This window comes from Salvelinus fontinalis, chromosome 21, assembly GCF_029448725.1.
Source record: "Salvelinus fontinalis isolate EN_2023a chromosome 21, ASM2944872v1, whole genome shotgun sequence".
Lineage (NCBI taxonomy): Eukaryota > Metazoa > Chordata > Actinopteri > Salmoniformes > Salmonidae > Salvelinus > Salvelinus fontinalis.
In genome coordinates, this window is record NC_074685.1 from 17,859,609 (window position 1) to 17,880,087 (window position 20,479).

A 20,479-nucleotide genomic window follows, 5' to 3' on the forward strand; every position below is an offset into this window, starting at 1 on the left:
TTGTAGGGGTCCAGATTTTGCAGCTCCTGGAAAGGCACACAACTGTCTATATATGGTCCCACAGTTGACAGTGCATGTCAGAGCAAAGAACACAGTCAGAGCAAAGAACCCAGTGGCCTCCAACATTCTTAAATGGAAGAAGTTTGGAACCACCAAGACTCTTCCTAGAACTGGCCGACCGGCCAAACTGAGCAATCGGGGGAGAAGGGTCTTGGCCAGGGCGGGGACCAAGAACCCAATGGTAACTCTGACAGAGCTCCTCTGTGGAGATGGGAGAACCTTCCAGAAGGACAACCATCTCTGCAACACTCCACCAATCAGGCCTTTATGGTAGAGTGGCCAGACAGAAGCCATTCTTCAGTAAAAGGCACATGACAGCCCGCTTGGAGTTTGCCAAAAGGCACCTAAAGACTCTCAGACCATGAGAAACAAGATTCGCTGGTCCGATGAAACCATGATTGAACTGAATGCCAAGCGTCACGTCTGGAGGAAACCTAAGACCATGCCTATGGTGAAGCATGGTGGTGGCAGCACCATGCTGTGGGGATATTTTTCAGCGGCAGGGATTGGGAGACTAGTCAGGATCGAGGCACAGATGAACAGAGCAAAGAACAGAGAGATCCTTGATGAAAACCTGCTCCAGAGCGCTCTGGACCTCAGACTGGGGCGAAGTTTCACCTTCCAACAGGACAACAACCCAAAGTATACAGCCAAATCAACACAGGAGTGGCTTCGGGACAGGTCTCTGAATGTTCTTGAGTTGCCCATCCAGAGCCCGGACTTGAACCCGATCGAACATCTCTGGAGAGACCTGAAAACAGCTGTGCAGCAACGCTCCCCATCCAACCTGACAGAGCTTGAGAGGAATTGCAGAGAAGAATGGGAGAAACTCCCCAAATATAGGTGTGCCCAGCTTGTAGTAGAAGTCGACCGATTATGATTTTTCAACACCGATACCGATTATTGGAGGACCAAAAACAGACGATATTAATCGGCCGTTTTTTTTTTTACATGTATTTATTCATTTGTAATAATGACAATTACAACAATACTGAATGAACACTTTTATTTTAACTTAATATAATATATCAATCAAATCAATTTAGCCTCAAATTCATTTTGGTTTAAATAATGCAAAAACAAAGTGTTGAAGAAAGTAAAAGTGCAATATGTGCCATGTAAAAAAGCTAATGTTCAAGTTCCTTGCTCAGAACATGAACATATGAAAGCTGGTGGTTCCTTTTAACATGAGTCTTCGATATTCCCAGGTAAGAAGTTTTCGGTTGAGGTTATTATAGGACTATTTCTCTCTATACCATTTGTATTTCGTATACCTTTGACTATTGGATGTTCTTATAAGCACTTTAGTATTGCCAGTGTAACAGTATAGCTTCCGTCCCTCTCCTCGCCCCTACCTGGGCTCGAACCAGGAACACATCGACAACAGCCACCCTCGAAGCATCGTTACCCATCGCTCCACCAAAGCCGCGGCCCTTGCAGAGCAAAGGGAACAACTACTCCAAGTCTCAGAGCGAGTGACGTTTTAATCGCTATTAGCGCGCACCCCAGTAACTAGCTAGTCATTTCACATCGGTTACACCAGCCTAATCTTGGGAGTTGATAGGCTTGAAGTCATAAACAGCGCAATGCTTGAAGCATTGCGAAGAGCTGCTGGCAAACACACGAAAGTGCTGTTTGAATGAATGCTTACGAGCCTGCTGCTGCCTACCACCGCTCAGTAAGACTGCTCTATTAAGTATCAAATCATAGACTTAATTCTAACATAATAATAATAATAACACACAGAAATACGAGCCTTAGGTCATTAATATGGTCAAATCCGGAAACTATAATTTCGAAAATAAAACGTTATTCTTTCAGTGAAATACGGAACCGTTCCGTGTTTTATCTAACGGGTGGCATCCATAAATATACATATTCCTGTTACATTGCACAACCTTCAATGTTATGTCATAATTACGTAAAAGTCTGGCAAATTTGTTCGCAACGAGCCAGGCGGCCCAAACTGTTGCATATACCCTGACTCTGCGTGCAATGAACGCAAGAGAAGTGACACAATTTCCCTAGTTTAATATTACCTGCTAACATGAATTTCTTTTAAGTAAATATGCAGGTTTAAAAATATGTACTTCTGTGTATTGATGTTAACAAAGGCATTGATGTTTTTGGTTAGGTACATTCGTGCAACGATTATGCTTTTTTCGCAAATGAGCTTTTGTTAAATCATCCCCGTTTGGCGAAGTTGGCTGTCTTTGTTAGGAAGAAATAGTCTCCACAGTTCACAACGAGCCAGGCGGCCCAAACTGCTGCATATACCCTGACTCTGTTGCACAGAACGCAAGAGAAGTGACACAATTTCCCTAGTTAAAAGAAATTCATGTAAGCAGGCAATATTAACTAAATATGCAGGTTTAAAAATATATACTTGTGTATTGATTTTAAGAAAGGCGTTGATGTTTATGGTTAGGTACACATTGGTGCAACGACAGTGCTTTTTTGCGAATGCGCTTGTTAAATCACCCGTTTGGCGAATGACAAATTAACAGGCACTGTCGTTGCACCGATTATATACAAAGCAGGTCAAGCTAGATAAACTAGTAATATCATCAACCATGTGTAGTTAACTAGTGATTATGTTAAGATTGATTTGTTTTTTATAAGATACGTTTAATGCTAGCTAGCACCTTACCTTGGCTCCTTGCTGCACTCGCATAACACACGCAGGCTCCTCGTGGAGTGCAATGTAATCGGCCATGTGTCCAAAAATGCAAATTATGGATTGTTATGAAAACTTGAAATCGGCCCTAATTAATTATCCATTCCGATTAATCGGTCGACCTCTAGCTTGTAGTGTCATTCCCAGAAGACTCGAGGCAGTATAATCGCTGCCAAAGGTGCTTCCACAAAGTACTGAGTAAAGGGTCTGAATACTTATGTAAATGTGATATCTCAGTTTTTTATTTTTAATAAATGCGCAACATTTTCTAAACAGCTATTTTTGCTTTGTCATGATGGGGTATTAAGTGTAGATTGATGATGAAAAAACACATTTAATTAATTTTAGAATAAGGCTGTAATGTAACAAAATGTGGAAAAAGTCAAGGGGTCTGAATACTTTCCAAATGCACTGTATGTATAATGCTTTATAACGTATTTTATAATGCCTTATAGGGCCTTATTGGAGCCAAGGGCCAAAGAGGACATATTGGAGAACCGGGCGAGAAGGTAAGACTCAAGTATGATTGCTGACTATTGTTCCTTTATTACTGAATTAGTCACACTGAATTAAAGTCATCCCCAGTCCCCAGTCTTCACTGGTCTAGATTATTATTTGGAATATGCTGCCCCTTAGTGGAAAGAGTAAGTACTATGAGAGCTGAATGCCCTGCTTGTACAGTTCACATCAGTTTACATCAAATGTTTTTTGATTGTCTTTACTCATATTCCTGTAATGTTCATGTATGCATTTTACTGAAGGCTTTTGTGTGGATAGCCCTCTCTATTGAGAGCTTAACATCGGAACTTTGTGTGTCCTGTAGAGCTCTATTGGTTTACCAGGCCGTCCCGGTTATGTTGGTCCACCAGTAAGTGTTTCTCTCGCTGTATGTGCCCAAATAGCACCCGTATTCCCTTTATAGTGCACTTTTTTTTTACCAGAACCTTATGGGCCCTGGTCAAAAGTAGTGCACTAAATAGGGAATAGGGTGCCATTTAAGATGCGCACACGGTCTCTTTTCTTTCAAGCTGCCTTTTTTGGTTTGCACCCTAATTTTCACCCCTTTGACATACTTTGTAAAAGGTCTAACCCTGTGTCTGTATTTTCTTCAGGGGCCTCAGGGAGTCAGAGGGGCCACAGGCTCCGAGGGAAACCCTGGACCTGATGTGAGTGACCCACAGTAACAAAACTACACCTTGTGTCAGATTTACAGATTCAAACATTTCTGAATACTTTAGGGTGTTATTCATCGGTAATTGAGTGTGTCACTAACATGTGTTTGTGACTCTCCAGGGGGAGGCTGGGGTTGATGGGACTCCAGGGCCTCCTGGGACAGTGGTGAGTAGACAGCAAAGAAGTCTGTCCCTTCCATACACTCTTAGAAAAAAGGGTACCAAAAGGATTCTTTGGCTGTCCCCATAGGAGAACCCTTTTTGGTTCTAGGTAGAACCCTTTTGGGGTCTATGTAGAACCCTCTGTGGAAAGGGTGTTACATGGAACCCAAAAGGGTTCTGTCTGGAACCAAAAGGGTTATTTTTACCTGGAACCAAAAGGGTTCGTTCTACCTGGAACCAAAAAGTGTTCTTCAAAAGGTTCTCCTGTGGGGACAGCCGAATAACCATTTAAGGTTCTAGATATCACTTTTTTTCCCTGAACTACATGTATGTATTCCAACATACAGTACAGCACAATATCATAATGGGCCCCAATTCCTAATGCTATGTCACTCATACCATATCATATCACTCAGTGTGTATATTCTTGTTTTGCGTAGGGAGCCACTGGTTTCACAGGCCGTGTTGGCGCTCAGGGAGTTAACGGCTCACAGGTGAGGGGACATTTTGACCCCAGGAGATGAGGGTCTTCCCATTTTTTTATTTAACTACTTTACTGGTAGCTCTTTCTGAATATGTCAGCCTTCACCAAAGGTAGCCTGCATTTACCTTCTAGGGAGAGTTGGGGCCTGCTGGAGTCATCGGCCCCAGAGGCCCCCAGGTAAGAGGAGACGTTTGCTTGTTGTGTTTTCTTGCCTAAAGTTGGGTCACATTTAACAGAACTCTATGCTCGTAACACTATACGGGAAATATTACACGCATACTATACACATGTTTTAAAATGACCTGTTTTCTGTTTATTTCACCAGGGACCCCAGGGTTTAAATGGCGAGAGTGGGCCTCCAGGACTCAGGGGAATCCAGGTCAGTCTCACTCAGCTGCAGAGTAATGTTCTGTACCTTGGGACCAGATCCCTAACTTGAGACCAGATGATTGACTAATGTATTTGGAAACATACCTTTTTCAGAGGGATTTCTCACCATAATAATACACTGCTCAAAAAAATAAAGGGAACACTTAAACAACACAATGTAACTCCAAGTCAATCACACTTCTGTGAAATCAAACTGTCCACTTAGGAAGCAACACTGATTGACAATAAATTTCACATGCTGTTGTGCAAATGGAATAGACAAAAGGTGGAAATTATAGGCAATTAGCAAGACACCCCCCAAAACAGGAGTGATTCTGCAGGTGGTGACCACAGACCACTTCTCAGTTCCTATGCTTCCTGGCTGATGTTTTGGTCACTTTTGAATGCTGGCGGTGTTTGTGGCCTGCTGGAGGTCATTTTGCAGGGCTCTGGCAGTGCACCTCCTTGCACTAAGGCGGAGGTAGCGGTCCTGCTGCTGGGTTGTTGCCCTCCTACGGCCTCCTCCACGTCTCCTGATGTACTGGCCTGTCTCCTGGTAGCGCCTGCATGCTCTGGACACTACGCTGACAGACACAGCAAACCTTTTTGCCACAGTTCGCATTGATATGCCATCCTGGATGAACTGCACTACCTGAGCCACTTGTGTGGGTTGTAGACTCCGTCTCATGCTACCACTAGAGTGAGAACACCGCCAGCATTCAAAAGTGACCAAAACATCAGCCAGGAAGCATAGGAACTGAGAAGTGGTCTGTGGTCACCACCTGCAGAATCACTCCTGTTTTGGGGGGTGTCTTGCTAATTGCCTATAATTTCCACCTTTTGTCTATTCCATTTGCACAACAGCATGTGAAATTTATTGTCAATCAGTGTTGCTTCCTAAGTGGACAGTTTGATTTCACAGAAGTGTGATTGACTTGGAGTTACATTGTGTTGTTTAAGTGTTCCCTTTATTTTTTTGAGCAGTGTATATAATATCTGGAGTTAAAGATCATCTGTACTGTTTTCATATTTTCACAGGGACAGCCTGGGATGAGTGGTGCCCTTGGTCCGAAAGGTGATCCTGTAAGTCTCTCCCCTCTTCTCTCGTAAAGTTAATTCTGCTCTAGTAAATAAACGACTATAAATGTCTCTCTCCAACCCCCTTTTTTCCTTCCTTTCTCTGTCTTCCTCAGGGGCCTATGGGGACAATGGGTATCTGGGGTGAGCCAGGGTTCGATGGGCCCATGGTGAGTAGCATAGTACCCAGTGGACTGACCACCTAAACCCCATTCTTCCTTCCAGAGACACACACATAGCAACCTCACAGTACCCCCATCTGTCACTTAAAGCTAGAATCCTTTTTGAAACAATAACAAAGTGGTTACCCCACCAGTGTTTTGGTAAAAAGCTGAGGGAAGGCCTAGAGAGATGTAACCACTTTAAAATTCATAGACAGAGCTATCGATGCAAGTACTGACCATCCATTATATCAAAATTATAGTTTCATTATTGTTTTTTGGCTATACAGTGTTTGTTTACATTTACTGTGCATTGTTTACAAACATAGTAAAGCAAGCTTATATTTTGTGTTCTGATGGGGTAATAAATTGATCTAAGCTGTTGATGTATTTATAAGTTGTATGTAGCAACTAAGGATTCCAGTTTTAAGTCACAGCATTAGGCTACTGATGATACTACTCGGTGTGTATCCCATTTCCTACATATTGAAGCTTCTGTGTTGTGGAGCACTGATCTTAGCTAATGGATGAAAGCTCTATCCTCAAGCTGTACGGTCACCGGATAGCCTTACCCTCTAGCTTAAGAGAGTAACTCAAATATTGTGACGAGAATATTTGTCAAACTATTTTTAGTGGCAAATGACAAGACTATAACTGACTAAATAGACCCAGATTTTTTTTTAAATAAACTAAAATGATTTTTCATTTCAGTTCACTAAAATGAGATCTGAGTGGTTCCCAAATGTGTTATTGTCCCGTACCCCTTCAAGCGTTCAACCTCCAGCTGCGTACCCCCTCTAGCACCAGGGTCAGCGCACTCTCAAATGTTGTTTTTTGCCATCATTGTAAGCCTGACACGCGCGCACACACACACACACACACACACACACACACACACACACACACACACACACACACACACACACACACACACACACACACACACACACACACACACACACACACACACACACACACACACACACAATACAATACATTTATTAAACATAAGAATGAGTGTGAGTTTTTGTTACAACCCGGCTCAAGGGAAGTGGCAAAGAGCTCTTATAGGACCAGGGAACAAATAATAATATAATAATAATCAATCAGTTTGCTCTTTATTTAGCCATCTTACATATTAAACCTTATTTGTTCATCAAAAATTGTGAATAACTCACCACAGGTTGATGAGAAGGGTGTGCTTGAAAGGATGCACATAACTCTGCAATGTTGGGTTGTATTGCAGAGAGTCTCAATCTTAAATAATTGTCCACAAAAATCTGTGCCTGTATTTAGTTTTCATGCTAGTGAGGGCCAAGAATCCACTCTTATGTAGGTACGTGGTTTCAAAGGGCACCAGTGTCTTAACAGCGCAATTTGCCAAGGTAGGATACTCTGAGCGCAGCCCAATCCAGAAATCTGTCAGTGGCTTTTGATTAAATTAAATTTTCACAGAATTGCTTGTTGCAAGTTCGATGAGGCTCTCTTGTTCAGATATTGGTAAGTGGACTGGAGGCAGGGCATGAAAGGGATAACGAAACCAGTTGTTTGTGTCGTCCATTTCGGGAAAGTACCTGCTTAATTGCGCACCCTGTTCACTCAGGTGCTTTGCTATATCACATTTGACATTGTCCGTAAGCTTGAGTTCATTTGCACACAAAAAAGCATATAATGATGGAAAGACCTGTGTGTTGTCCTTGTTAATGTAGACAGAGAAGAACTCCAACTTCTGATTCATAGCCTCAATTTTGTCCCGCACATTGAATATAGTTGCAAAGAGTCCCTATAATCCTAGATTCAGATCCTTCAGGCGAGAAGAAACATCACCCAGATAGGCCAGTCGTGTGAGAAACTCGTCATCATGCAGGTGGTCAGACAAGTGAAAATTATGGTCAGTAAAGAAAACTTTAAGCTTGTCTCTCAATTTAGAAAACATGTCAATACTTTGCCGCTTGATAACCAGCGCACTTCTGTATGTTGTAAAAGTGTTACATGGTTGCTGCCCATATCATTGCATAATGCAGAAAATATACAAGAGTTCAGGGGCCTTGCTTTAACGAAGTTAACCATTTTCACTGTAGTGTCCAAAACGTATTTCAAGCTGTCAGGCATTCCCTTAGCAGCAAGAGCCTCTCGGTGGATGCTGCAGTGTACACAAGTGGCGTCGGGAGCACACGCGTTACCACTCCACTATGTCTCCCTGTCATGGGAGACATGGGCGCCATCAGTACAGATACCAGCACATCTTGACCACCAAAGTCCATTTGATGTTACAAGGCTGCCCAGTACTTAAAAAACAGCATCTCATATTGTTCTAGGTTTCCAGTGGTTCGCAGAAGAGAATGTCTTCCTTAATTGACCCCACCATAAACGTAACAGACATATACCAGGAGCTGTGCCAGGACCGTCACGTCTGTTGACTCATCCAGCTGTAACACATATAATTCACTGGCTTGTATGCGAAGCAATAATTGTTTCAAAACATCTCCTGCCATGTCACTGATGCATCGTGAAACAGTGTTGTTTGATGAAGATATTGTCTGTATAGTTTTTTTTGTTGCCTTTTCTCCCAGCATTGTCCCAGCCATATCCATGGCAGCAGGAAGAATTAAGTCATCCACAATAGTATGGGGCTTGCCTGTCCTAGCCACTCGGTAGCTCACCATATAAGTCGCTTCTAGCCCCTTCTTATTAATGATATCTGTTGCTTTTATACATGTCTTACTACTCGAAAGTCATCTTTATTCTCGCTTATTTTTCAAATTGTCATGTTTAGTTTCTAAATGTCTGCGCAAGAGTGAAGGTTTCCTGCGAGAGTGTAACGGTTAATGTGATTCGATGTTAATTATTTGACTAGGCTACCTGTATTTGACATTGTGTTGTTATTTCGCTGAACACTAGATGGTTTACTTTTATTTTTGGCAGTGAAACGAGGCTACTCAGGCGGGAAAAAACTCACCCAAATGTATAGCCCTGTTGGAAAATTTAAATGTATTCTTTGAAAATGTGAGGAGAAAATATTTTCAGTCTAGTCAGTTTACATTGTCAGTCAGTATGGCTGAAGTGTGGCTATAGATTAGACAATGAGATCATCATGAAAGGGAAGATTTAGTGAAATATTTCTGGAGTTTTGGAGCCATGATGTGATAGGCCTCCATGTCTATCTACTTGAAGCAAGAAAATCTAACTAAAAGGAACTAACACTTCAATCCCTTCTCTGTCATTCTTTGATTGAAGGGGCCACTGGGAACACAAGGTCCAAAGGGTTTCCCTGGTATTACTGTAAGTATTAGTACTGCTTCTGCGTTTTACTGAAATATATTTTGAATTAGATATAATACATTGTTGTATTGTCCTTAGATTGATTCAAAACACTTTGAAGAATCAGGTTGCATGCTTTTCAACTACTTACTGTACCTGCAGTCCTCTGACTCCTCTCTGACCTCCACAGGGTAAGAGAGGACCAGACGGGGACAAAGGGGACCCTGGACCGAAGGGGGAGAGAGTAAGAACCCAGCCTCTGGAGACCTGTAGACATTCAACAAAACTAAAACTCTTGATTCATACTTTTTGACATCTTAATTATGAGTGACGCATTTGTCTTCTCTCTCTCTCGTTCTATCTCTCAGTGTGTTCAGGGTGCTTCGGGCATTCAAGGGCCTCAGGGAGAGAGTGGTCCTAGTGGCTTCCCTGGCTTTACAGGGCTCAAAGGTCAACCTGGCACTAAAGGCATTGGGGTAGGTCGTCTCCCTGCCTTATCACAGTATCTACAGTTATGTAGACTGCTACTTTACCACTGGAAGACTGATGGATTTTGTGTCTCCTCTTTTAGGGGGAGAATGGAGAAACTGGCCCTCAGGGAAAACTGGGCAGAGATGGGCTGAAGGTCAGAGAAGACTTAAAAAATGAATGCATTATAGTGAAAGGAACATTTAGATTGTCATTCTTTCATCAGTCTGCCTGTTAAGATTGGTCAAAATGATGATAAAACTGTGGTTTCATGCCCTAAAATGTGTGTCCCAAATGGCACCCGATACCCTACAGTATATAGTGCACTACTTTGAGTCCTGTAGGAAGTGCCATTTGGGAAACAGCTGTATTCTCATAAAAAAATGATGTTTCTCTGAAGGGGAATAAGGGACCAGATGGGCGCAACGGCCAGTCTGGACACAGAGGGACCAAGGTAGGACACTCTCCTATTGAATGTGTTTATGAGAGTTGGAAAATTCTAGTAACTTTCCTAAAATGTCCATGTTATCCAGAATTTCTGGGATTTGGAATTATACAGGGATTTTTGTTCAACCTTAGTATTTAGTAAAGCGTGATTTTAGTCCTGCTCTTGATATTTTGAATGGTATGCTTATTGGCACTGCCTTCTTCTACCCAGGGTCGCATCGGACAGAGAGGGCATGATGGCCAGCCTGGTTCACTGGTAAGCACATACCATGCACAGACAAACACTAGTGGAGCCATCTACTTGATCAATTTGCATTGCAAAACACATCAATGTTTTTGACAAATCAGATATACAGTATACACCTCAATGGGCAACATCTGTGATTGTCAGAACAGCAGATCTGTGGTATGTGTGCAGATAAGTGGCAAAACACTTAACACTAACACTTCTGCTTGGTGACGAAGAGTATCCAAGGCTGTATGGGCTTATCTAATGGAGCTGACTAAAAGCTAGTGTGAATTACCGTCCATCATCCCACTATTGACCCCCCCGGCCACATTGGTGAATACTGTAGGCTGCTGAATATTACGTAATCACAGTACACTTATTATGAGTGTGTGTGTGTACTTGTCTCCAACAGGGTTTGCCAGGCCCACTTGGGACAGAGGGACCAGAAGGAAAGCCTGGTACACAGGTTCCCATTCTATATCATATTTCAAAACCATGATCACACCCCTGAAGACACTGAGCTTGTATACAGTGCCTTGCAAAAATATTCACACCCATTGGATTTATTCACATTCTGTGTTACAAAGTCTAATTAAAATGGATTTAATTGTATTTTTTTTGTCAACAATCCACACAAAATACTCTAATGTCAAGTGGAAGAATACTTATTTTTTTAAATAATTGTATATCAATTAAATAACTAAAATATAGTCAGCTCCCTGAGTCATTCAGCTCCCTGAGTCATTCAGTTCCCTGAGTCATTCAGCTCCCTGAGTCAATACATGTTAGAAACACCTTTGGCAGCGATTACAGCTGTGAGTCTTCTTCGGTAATTCTCTAAGTCCTTTTCACACTTGGATTGTGCAATATTAGCCCATTAATGTCACGCCCTGACCTTAGAGAGCCTTTTTTATGTCTCTTTTTGGTTTGTTCAGAGTGTGATTTGGGTGGGCATTTTTTACTGCTAGCATGAGTTACTTAATGTGGAATAGAGTTCCATGTAGTCAAGGATCTATGTAGTACTGTGTGTTTCCCATAGTCTGTTCTGGACTTGGGGATTGTGAAGAGACCCCTGGTGACGTGTCTTGTGCGGTATGCATGGGTGTCTGAGCTGTGTGCTCGTCATTTAAACAGACAACTCAGTGCTTTGAAGATGTCAATGCTTCTCACAAAGACAAGAGGTGATGCAGTCAATCTCTCCTCTACTTTAAGGAGAGATTGACATGCATGTTATTGATGTTAGCTCTCCATGTGCATTTAAGGGCCAGCTGAGCTACTCTGTTCTGGGCCAACTGTAATTAGCTTATATCCCTCTTTGTGGCACTTGACCATATGGCTGGGCAGTAATCCAGGTGTGACAAAACTAGTGCCTGTAGGACTTGTTTTGTTAATAGTGATGTCAAGGAAGCAGAGCATTGTTTTATTATGGACAGACCTTTCCCCATCTTAGCTACTGTTGCAACTATTTGTTTTGACCATGACAGTTTACAATCCAGGGTTACACCAAGCAGTTTAGTCTCCTCAACATGTTCAATTTCCACATTATAGATTACAATATGTGGTTGAGGTTTAGGGTTTAGTGAATGATTTGTCCCAAATACAATGCTTTTAGTTTTTTGAAATATTTAGGACTAGCTTATTTCTTGCCACCCATTCTAAAACTGACTGCAGCTCTTTGTTAAGCGTTTGCAGAGATTTCACTTGCTGTGGTAGCTGACATGTATAGTGTTGAGTCATCAGCATACATAGACACACAGGCTTTACTGAGTGCCAGTGGCAGGTCATTAGTAAAGATTGGGAAAAAAGCAAGGGGCCTAGACAGCTGCCCTGGGGAATGCCTGACTCTACCGGAATTATGTTGGCAAGGCTTCCTTTAAAGAACACCCTCTGTGTTCTGTTAGACAGGTAACTCTTGATTCACGACATAGCAGGAGATGTAAAGACCTAACACACTTACTTGTGAAGACATCCAAACTATGAAATAACACCTATGGAATCATGTAGTAATCAAAAAAGTGTTAAACAAATAAAAATATATTTTAGATTTTAGATTCTTCAAAGTAGCCACCATTTTCCTTGATGACAGCTTTGCACACTTTGGCATTCTCTCAACCAGCTTCACCTGGAATGCTTTTCCAAAATTCTTGAAGGAGTTTCCACATATGCTGATCACTTGTTGGCTGTTTTTCCTTCACTCTGCAGTCCAATTGGGTTGAGGGTTGGGTGATTGTGGAGGCCAGGTCATCTGATGCAGCACTCCATCACTCTCCTTCTTGGTCAAATAGCCATTACACAGCCTGGATGTGTGTTTTTGGTCATTATCCTATTGAAAAACAAATGATAGTCCCACTATGCCCAAACCAGATGGGATGGCGTATCTGTGTGGTAGCCATGCTGGTTAAGTGTGCCATGAATTCTAATTAAATCGCAGACAGTGTTACCAGCAAAGCACCCCCACACCATCACACGTTCTCCTCCATGCTTCACGGTGGGAACCACATATGCGGAGATCTTTCATTCAGCTACACTGTGTCTCACAAAGACACGGCGGTTGGAACCAAAAATCTCAAATTTGGACTCATCAGACCAAAAGACATATTTCCACCAGTCTAATGTCCATTGCTCTTGTTTCTTGGCCCAAGCAAGTCTCTTATTATTATTATTATTGGTGTCCTTTAGAAGGTTTTTTTTCTCAGCAATTTGGAATCTGAAGTGCAGTTAACCTGTTTGGCGTGCAAGCCCGACGTCGGTACACTTATGACAACAGCCACTTCAAGTGCAGGGTGCGAAATTCAAAATATATATTTTTTAAATATTTAGCTTTCACACTAACAAGTCCAAGACACCAGATGAAAGGTACACATCTTGTGAATCAAGCCAACATGTCCGATTTTAAAATTGTTTTACAGGGAAGACACAATATGTAAATCTATTAGCTAACCACGTTAGCAAAAGACACCACTATTTTTACTCCATCAGTTTTTTACTACATCAGTAGCTATCACAAATTCGACCAAATAAAGATATAAATAGCCACTAACCAAGAAACAACTTCATCAGATGACAGTCTGATAACATATTTGTTGTATAGCATATGTTTTGTTAGAAAAATGTGCATATTTCAGGTATAAATCATAGTTTACATTGCAGCTACAGTCAGAAATTGCACCGAAAGCAGACAGAAAAATTACAGACACCAACACCAAATAACTAAATACTCATCATAAAACATTTCTGAAAAATACATAGTGTACAGCAATTGAAAGACAGGCATCTTGTGATTCCAGACAATATTTCCGATTTTTTAAGTGTTTTACAGCGAAAACACAATATAGCGTTATATTAGCTTAGCACAATAGCAAACATAACAACAGCATTGATTCAAGGCAAAAATAGCTATAACGTATAAACCACAAAAATATATTAATTGTTTCACTAACCTTCTCAGAATTCTTCAGATGACAGTCCTGTAACATCATATTACACAATGCATATAGTTTGTTCAAAAATGTGCATATTTAGCGGCACAAATCGTGCTTAGACAATGAGAATAGTGTCCATAACGTCAAGCAATCTGTCCGGCGCCATCTTGTAAAGGCACCTTTTCTTATCGAATACTATTCATAAACTTGACTAAAAAAATACAGGTTGGACAGCAATTGAAAGACAAATTAGTTCTTAATGCAATCGCTGAATTACATTTTTAAAATTAACCTTACTGCGCAATACAGGCTGCGATAACGCAAGGCTACACTGCAGGAAATGGCGTCTTATGCATTTGACATTTTTCAACAGAACAATGAATTATCAGCATAAATAGTTCTTACTTTTAGATGAACTCCCATCAGAATCTTGGGAAATGTGTCCGTTGTCCAAAAGAATCGTTGCTAGGTTGGAGAACGTCGTCTTCAACGTTGCAATTAGCAATAAACAATAGCCATGTGGGCCAGAGATACCCAATTTCCTAAAACGTCACGAAAATAAATACCCGAAAATTGCAATATACTGACATAAACTGATATAATTTGGTTTAAAATAACAACATTACAATGTCTTCAACACCTATATCGAATAAAAACAGAGCCGGATATATCTAGGAGCTAATACGGGAGCTTCTAAAATGGCATGCCAAGACCCTTCCTGCGTCAGAGCGAAGAGTGGAAAGATGGGACACTTTGGTTCCAAGCAATTTATAACCTTTGGGACCTACGTAGAAACTCCATTTCAACTCTCCCTATTCGCTGACACCCAGTGGAAGGCGTATGCAGTGCATCTCAACCAATAGAGGACAGGCAAATTAATACACAGGTCTCAGAACAGCCAGCAAAATTCTGCATTCTGACGTACACATATGAAAATTGCTCTAAGTCGAGTTCTGTTTCACTCAGAGAAATAATTCAAACGGTTTTAGAAACTAGAGAGTGTTTTCTATCCAATAGTAATAATAATATGCATATTGTACGAGCAAGAATTGAGTACGAGGCCTTTTTGAAATGGGCACCTTTTATCTGGCTACTCAATACTGCCCCTTGAGCCCAAAGAGGTTAACTCTAATGAACTTATCTTCTGCAGAAGAGGTAACTCTTAGTCTTCCTTTCCTGTGGCGGTCCTCATGAGAGCCAGTTTTATCATAGCGCTTGATGGTTTTTGCGACTGCACTTGAAGAAACTTTCAATGTTCTTGACATTTCTGGATTTACCATCAAGTCTTAAAGTAATGATGGACTGTCATTTCTCTTTGCTTATTTGAGCTGTTCTTGCCATAATATGGACTAGGTCTTTTACCAAATAGGGCTATCTTCTGTATACCACCCCTACGGTACCTTGTCACAACACAACTGATTGGGTCAAACACATTAAGAAGGAAAGAAATTCCACAAATTTACATTTAACAAGTTACACTTGTTAATTGAAATGCATTCCAGGTGGCCACCTCTTGAAGCTGGTTGAGAGGATGCCAAGAGTGTGCAAAGCTGTCATCAAGGCAAAGGGTCAAGGCAAAGTTTGGTCAGTTACGCATGGAGGTGTAGGTTCATAATTTGTTTTTGGCATGTCATTAAAGTAGTATCTGTGGGTTTTGTGATAAATGAGCCATCTAATTCAATGAATGATGAAGCTGAGCTCGCCTTTTTGCCCAACATTTCATTTAAGATGCTCAAAATCTTTTTACTATTATCCTTTATATCAGTTATCTTAACAGTTTTTTCTTGTTTTTATTTAGTTTAGTCACACGATTTCTCAATTCACAGTATGTTTACCAATCGGCTGTGCAGCCAGACAGTGTGTCAGGTTGGATGGGGAGCGTCGCTGCACAGCTATTTTCTAGTCTCTAGAGATGTTCGATCGGGGTCAAGGCTCTGGCTGGGCCACTCAAGGACATTCAGAGACTTGTGCTGAAGCCACTCCCGCATTGTCTTGGCTGTGTGCTTAGGGTTGTTGTCCTGTTGGAAGGAGAACCTTCGTCCAAGTCTGAGGTCCTGAGCGCTCTGGAGCAGGTTTTCATCAAGGATCTCTCTGTACTTGTCTCCGTTCATCATTCACTCGATCCTGACTAGTCTCCCAGTCCCTGCCGCTTAAAAAATATCCCCACCACCTTAAGGGTGGTGCCAGGTTTCCTCCAGACGTGATGCTCTGTCATTCAGGCCAAAGGGTTCAATCTTGGTTTCATCAGACCAGAGAATCTTGTTTCTCATGGTCTGAGTCCTTTAGGTGCCTTTTGGCAAACTCCAAGCGGGCTGTCATGTGCCTTTTACTGAGGAGTGGCTTCCATCTGGCCGCTCTACCATAAAGGCCTGATTGGTGGAATGCTGCAGAGATGGTTGTCCTTCTGGAATGTTCTCCCATCTCCACAGAGGAACTCTGGAGCTCTGTCAGAGTGACCATCAGGTTATTGCTCACCTCCCTGACCAAGGTCCTTCTCCTCCAATTGCTCAGTTTGGCCGGGTGGCCAGCTCTAGGAAGTCTTGGTGGTTCCAAACTTCTTCCATTTAAGAATGATGGAGGCATTGTGTTCTTGGGGAGCTTCAATGCTGTAGAAATGTGTTGGTACCCTTCCCCAGATCTGTGCCTCGACACAATCCTGTCTCGGAGCTCTGCGGACAATTCCTTCAACCTCATGGCTTGGTTTTTGCTCTGACATGCACTGTCAACTGTGGGACCTTATATAAAAAGATGTGTGCCTTTCCAAATCATGTTCAATCAATTGAATTTACCACTGGTGAACTCCAATCAAGTTGTAGAAACATCTCAAGGATGATCAATGGAAACAGGATGCACCTGAACTCAATTTCAAGTCTTATAGCAAAGGGTCTGAATACTTTTTATGTTGTATAAATGTATAAATATAGTTTTTCTGGTCTGAATACTTTCCAAATACACTGTATTTGCCCATCCTTTTACATCATCCCTCTCAACTATAAAATATTTAAATTCCTCATCAATCCACAGGGACTTCACAATTTTTACAGTCATTTTCTTAATGGGTGCATGCTTTTTAGTAGCTGGAATTAGCAATTTCATTAAGTGAAGCATTTGATTGATCCTCATTACACACCACAAACCAACAAATATTCTTTACATCTTCAACATAGGAATCACTACAAAAGCTTGTGTATGATATCGTATACACTATATTTGGCCTCGCCTTTGGAACCTTGTTTTGTTCTCGATATGGCTACTATATTATGATCACTATATCCCATGGATGTGGATACTACTTTCAGAACAGATTTCTGCAGCCTCGGTAAAGATGTGATCAGTACATGTACTTTATTTCATTCCTGTGCAGTTTATAAATACCCTGGTAGGTTGACTGATAACATGAACCAGGTTGCAGGCACAGCTTATAGTTTGAAGCTTTTTTTTGAAGTGGACAGCTTGATGAAAGTCAGTCAATATGTAGGTCACCCAGAAAAAAATATACCTCTCTGTTGAAATCACATACATTATCAAGCATTTCACAGATACTGACTGTTAGCACTTGGTGGTCTATAGTAACTTCCCACAAGAAGGAATGAAAACTCCCTAGGGAGTTTCATTCCTGTCCTGCAGCTCAATTCAGAAGGACAACTGTATATTTTATGTGTCTGGGTGGTTTAATACATAACCCACAGCATAATTATTATCTTAACCATGTTTAAAGAGATATTCAATGTCTGATTTGTTATTGTTAACCATCTACCAACCACTTCCCTTCTTCATGAGGCTTTCTAAAAAGCTCCCTAGTCTTTGTAGTTGAATCTGTGCTTGAAATTCAATACTTGACTGGGGGACCTTACAGATGTTGTGTGTATGGGGGACAGAGAAAGGATTAGTCATTCAAAAATCATATCAACCACTATTATTTCACACAGAGTGAGGTCCATATAACTTATTATGTGATTTGTTAAGCCAAATTTTTACTCCTGAAGTAATTTAGGGTTGCCTGAACAAGTTTTTGCAAGGCACTATGTATACATAGAGCAATGTCACAAAATAGATCTCAAGTGTATTTTGTCAGGTTTTTTCCCCTGTCTGTACTGCATACTGATGTAGGATCTTAATTGTATCACCCTGTTGCAGCAGAACTTTCCTGCAATGCAGGACATTTAAAACTGTTAGTGTTTTTGAGGTTTAAAAAGGCATCTGAAGTTTGTAATTTCCACTTTGAAATTGCAGACTTGATTTTCCCTTACAAAAAATGTTGCACCCCCTACTATTTTTTCCCATGAATTATAATCCACATAATACTTCACATTTCCTGTTGCTGCAGGATTATTTTTCTGCTGTAGCAAACTGGCAGAAATTAACATCCTACATCTGTATATTGACATATAATTGAGAAAATATTTGAAAGATTGCTCAAGGAAATTATTAGTGTAATCAGAAAAGATTCTTGTAAAATGTCCCCTGAGTAGGGTTGAGAAATTCTGTTAACTTTCCCAAAATTGTTAATTCTGTTAACTTTTCCAGTTTTCCAGAATTCCCAGTTGGGGAAAATTCCTGGAAGTGCAAATTTTGCAAACATACTCCTGAGAGTTTCTGTATATACAATAGCTGGACAACTGTAGTCATTCTAATTCTGAACAGCAGATGGCAGTCTTCACAACCCTTCTCAATGTGACACATTCACAAATGATTGTCATTGTATGTGGGGAATTTTTAACTTGAATTAATCACCCATCAACTTCAACCTCATATCATTACATTCGAAAGTTAATATGACAAGATTCATGAATTTGTGTCCTTGTTTAATGTGTAGTTATGTAGTTACTGTAGTTGTTAATGGTTAGCCCTGTGTGTCTTCTTCACATTAGTGCTTGTGTATACAATATGACCTCTGTTGGTGTGTATTGAGTTGACACTTGTTTCTCATGTGTTACAGGGTCTCTCTGGTTTAGTGGGAATAACTGGCGATAAAGGCCTAAAGGTACAGTACAAGCAGATACTGTAACAGTATGCATAGTCTTATCATGGAGACAGAAACACAATACATGTGGTGGTTCACTTAAAGGTCACTATGAAACTACTGAACAAAAATATAAATGCAACATGCAACAATTTCAACGATAATACTGAGTTACAGTTCATATAAGGAAATCAGTCAATTGAATGAAATGAGGTTCTATGAAATTAATGAATAAGACCATAATTTATGGATTTCATTTGACTGGGCAGGGACGCAGCCATGGGTGGGCCTTGGAGGGCATAGGCCCATCCACTTGGGTGCCAGGCCAACCTGGGGAGCCAGGCCCAGCCAATCAGAATAGTTTTTTTCGCACACAAAAGGGCTTTATTGCAGAGAAATACTCCTCAGTTTCATCAAATGTCCGGGTGGCTGGTCTCAGACAATCCCGCAGAGGAAGAAGCCGGATGTGGAAGTCCTGGGCTGGCGTGGTTACACGTGCTCTGTGGTTGTGAGGCAGGTTGGATGTACTGGCAAATTCTCTAAAATGACGTTGGAGGCGGCTTATGATAGACAAATTAACATTCAATTTTGGCAACAGCTCTGGTGGACATTCCTGCAGTCAGCATGCCAATTGCACGCTCCCTCAAAACTTGAGACATTGTGTTGTGTGACAAAACTGCACATTTTAGAGTGGCCATTTATTGTCCCCCGCAGAAAGTGCACCTGTGTAATGATCATAAGCTTCTTGATATGCCACACCTGTCAGGTGGATGAATTATCTTGGCAAAGGAGAAATGCTTACTAACAGGGATGTAAACTAATTTCTGCTCACAATTTGAGAGAAAAGGTTTTTGTGCGCATGGAACATTTCTGTGATTTCTTTATTTCAGCTCATGAAACATGGGACCAACACTTTAGATGTTGAGTTTATATTTTGGTTCAGTATAAGTAACTCTAAGAACTTCTTATAGTTACTCAGTCTCATAGTGACTTTTATGTTTAAATTCATTGGTTGGCGAATTATATCATTCTCCAAGCTCAGCTATTTTTGGGCGGGCAGTGCAAGGTAGCAAATATAAACACCTTATCACATTTATAGGACACCCCTGGATTATATGATGGGTTTTATATGATTTCATGACCAGGCAATCACTACAAATGCAGACAAGGCCAAACATTTTAATAGGGCAGGAAAGTACCTGCTACTGAGCTAGTTAAAGATATCAGGTGTCTCTCCATACTTGTAAACGGGAGCAGTAAAAGGTTTAGGAGTATGAGGGGGTAGGTCAGGGATATTGCATCATCACTTCACACACTGGCACACACACACACACACCTGTGCATTCGCACACACACTCTCATATAAACATATATTATGTGGGATGTGGATAATATAATATGAGGAGGCGTGAAAGTGGTTTGTACCCCAGTTAGTCACCTGGCCAGTGTATTGTATTACAACCTCTGCTATATAATATAGACTCATACCCAGGCAGAGAGAACAGTGAGGGGGACAGGGAGACAGGA

At 41.1% G+C, this 20,479-nt stretch overlaps 1 protein-coding gene across 1 annotated transcript in view; it reads left to right on the forward strand.

Annotated features, from left to right (window-relative positions):
• LOC129818348 (collagen alpha-1(XI) chain-like) overlaps nucleotides 1-20,479 on the forward strand; it is a 114,627-nt gene that overhangs the window by 93,399 nt on the left and 749 nt on the right. The window contains exons 15-31 of the mRNA XM_055874155.1: nucleotides 3,193-3,246; nucleotides 3,561-3,605; nucleotides 3,850-3,903; nucleotides 4,031-4,075; nucleotides 4,512-4,565; nucleotides 4,688-4,732; nucleotides 4,881-4,934; nucleotides 5,963-6,007; nucleotides 6,118-6,171; nucleotides 9,400-9,444; nucleotides 9,614-9,667; nucleotides 9,792-9,899; nucleotides 9,995-10,048; nucleotides 10,292-10,345; nucleotides 10,550-10,594; nucleotides 10,980-11,025; nucleotides 18,929-18,973. Coding sequence (XP_055730130.1) covers nucleotides 3,193-3,246; nucleotides 3,561-3,605; nucleotides 3,850-3,903; nucleotides 4,031-4,075; nucleotides 4,512-4,565; nucleotides 4,688-4,732; nucleotides 4,881-4,934; nucleotides 5,963-6,007; nucleotides 6,118-6,171; nucleotides 9,400-9,444; nucleotides 9,614-9,667; nucleotides 9,792-9,899; nucleotides 9,995-10,048; nucleotides 10,292-10,345; nucleotides 10,550-10,594; nucleotides 10,980-11,025; nucleotides 18,929-18,963 — 891 coding nt within the window. The 3' untranslated portion in view covers nucleotides 18,964-18,973. The remainder of the gene's footprint in view (nucleotides 1-3,192; nucleotides 3,247-3,560; nucleotides 3,606-3,849; nucleotides 3,904-4,030; nucleotides 4,076-4,511; nucleotides 4,566-4,687; nucleotides 4,733-4,880; nucleotides 4,935-5,962; nucleotides 6,008-6,117; nucleotides 6,172-9,399; nucleotides 9,445-9,613; nucleotides 9,668-9,791; nucleotides 9,900-9,994; nucleotides 10,049-10,291; nucleotides 10,346-10,549; nucleotides 10,595-10,979; nucleotides 11,026-18,928; nucleotides 18,974-20,479) is intronic.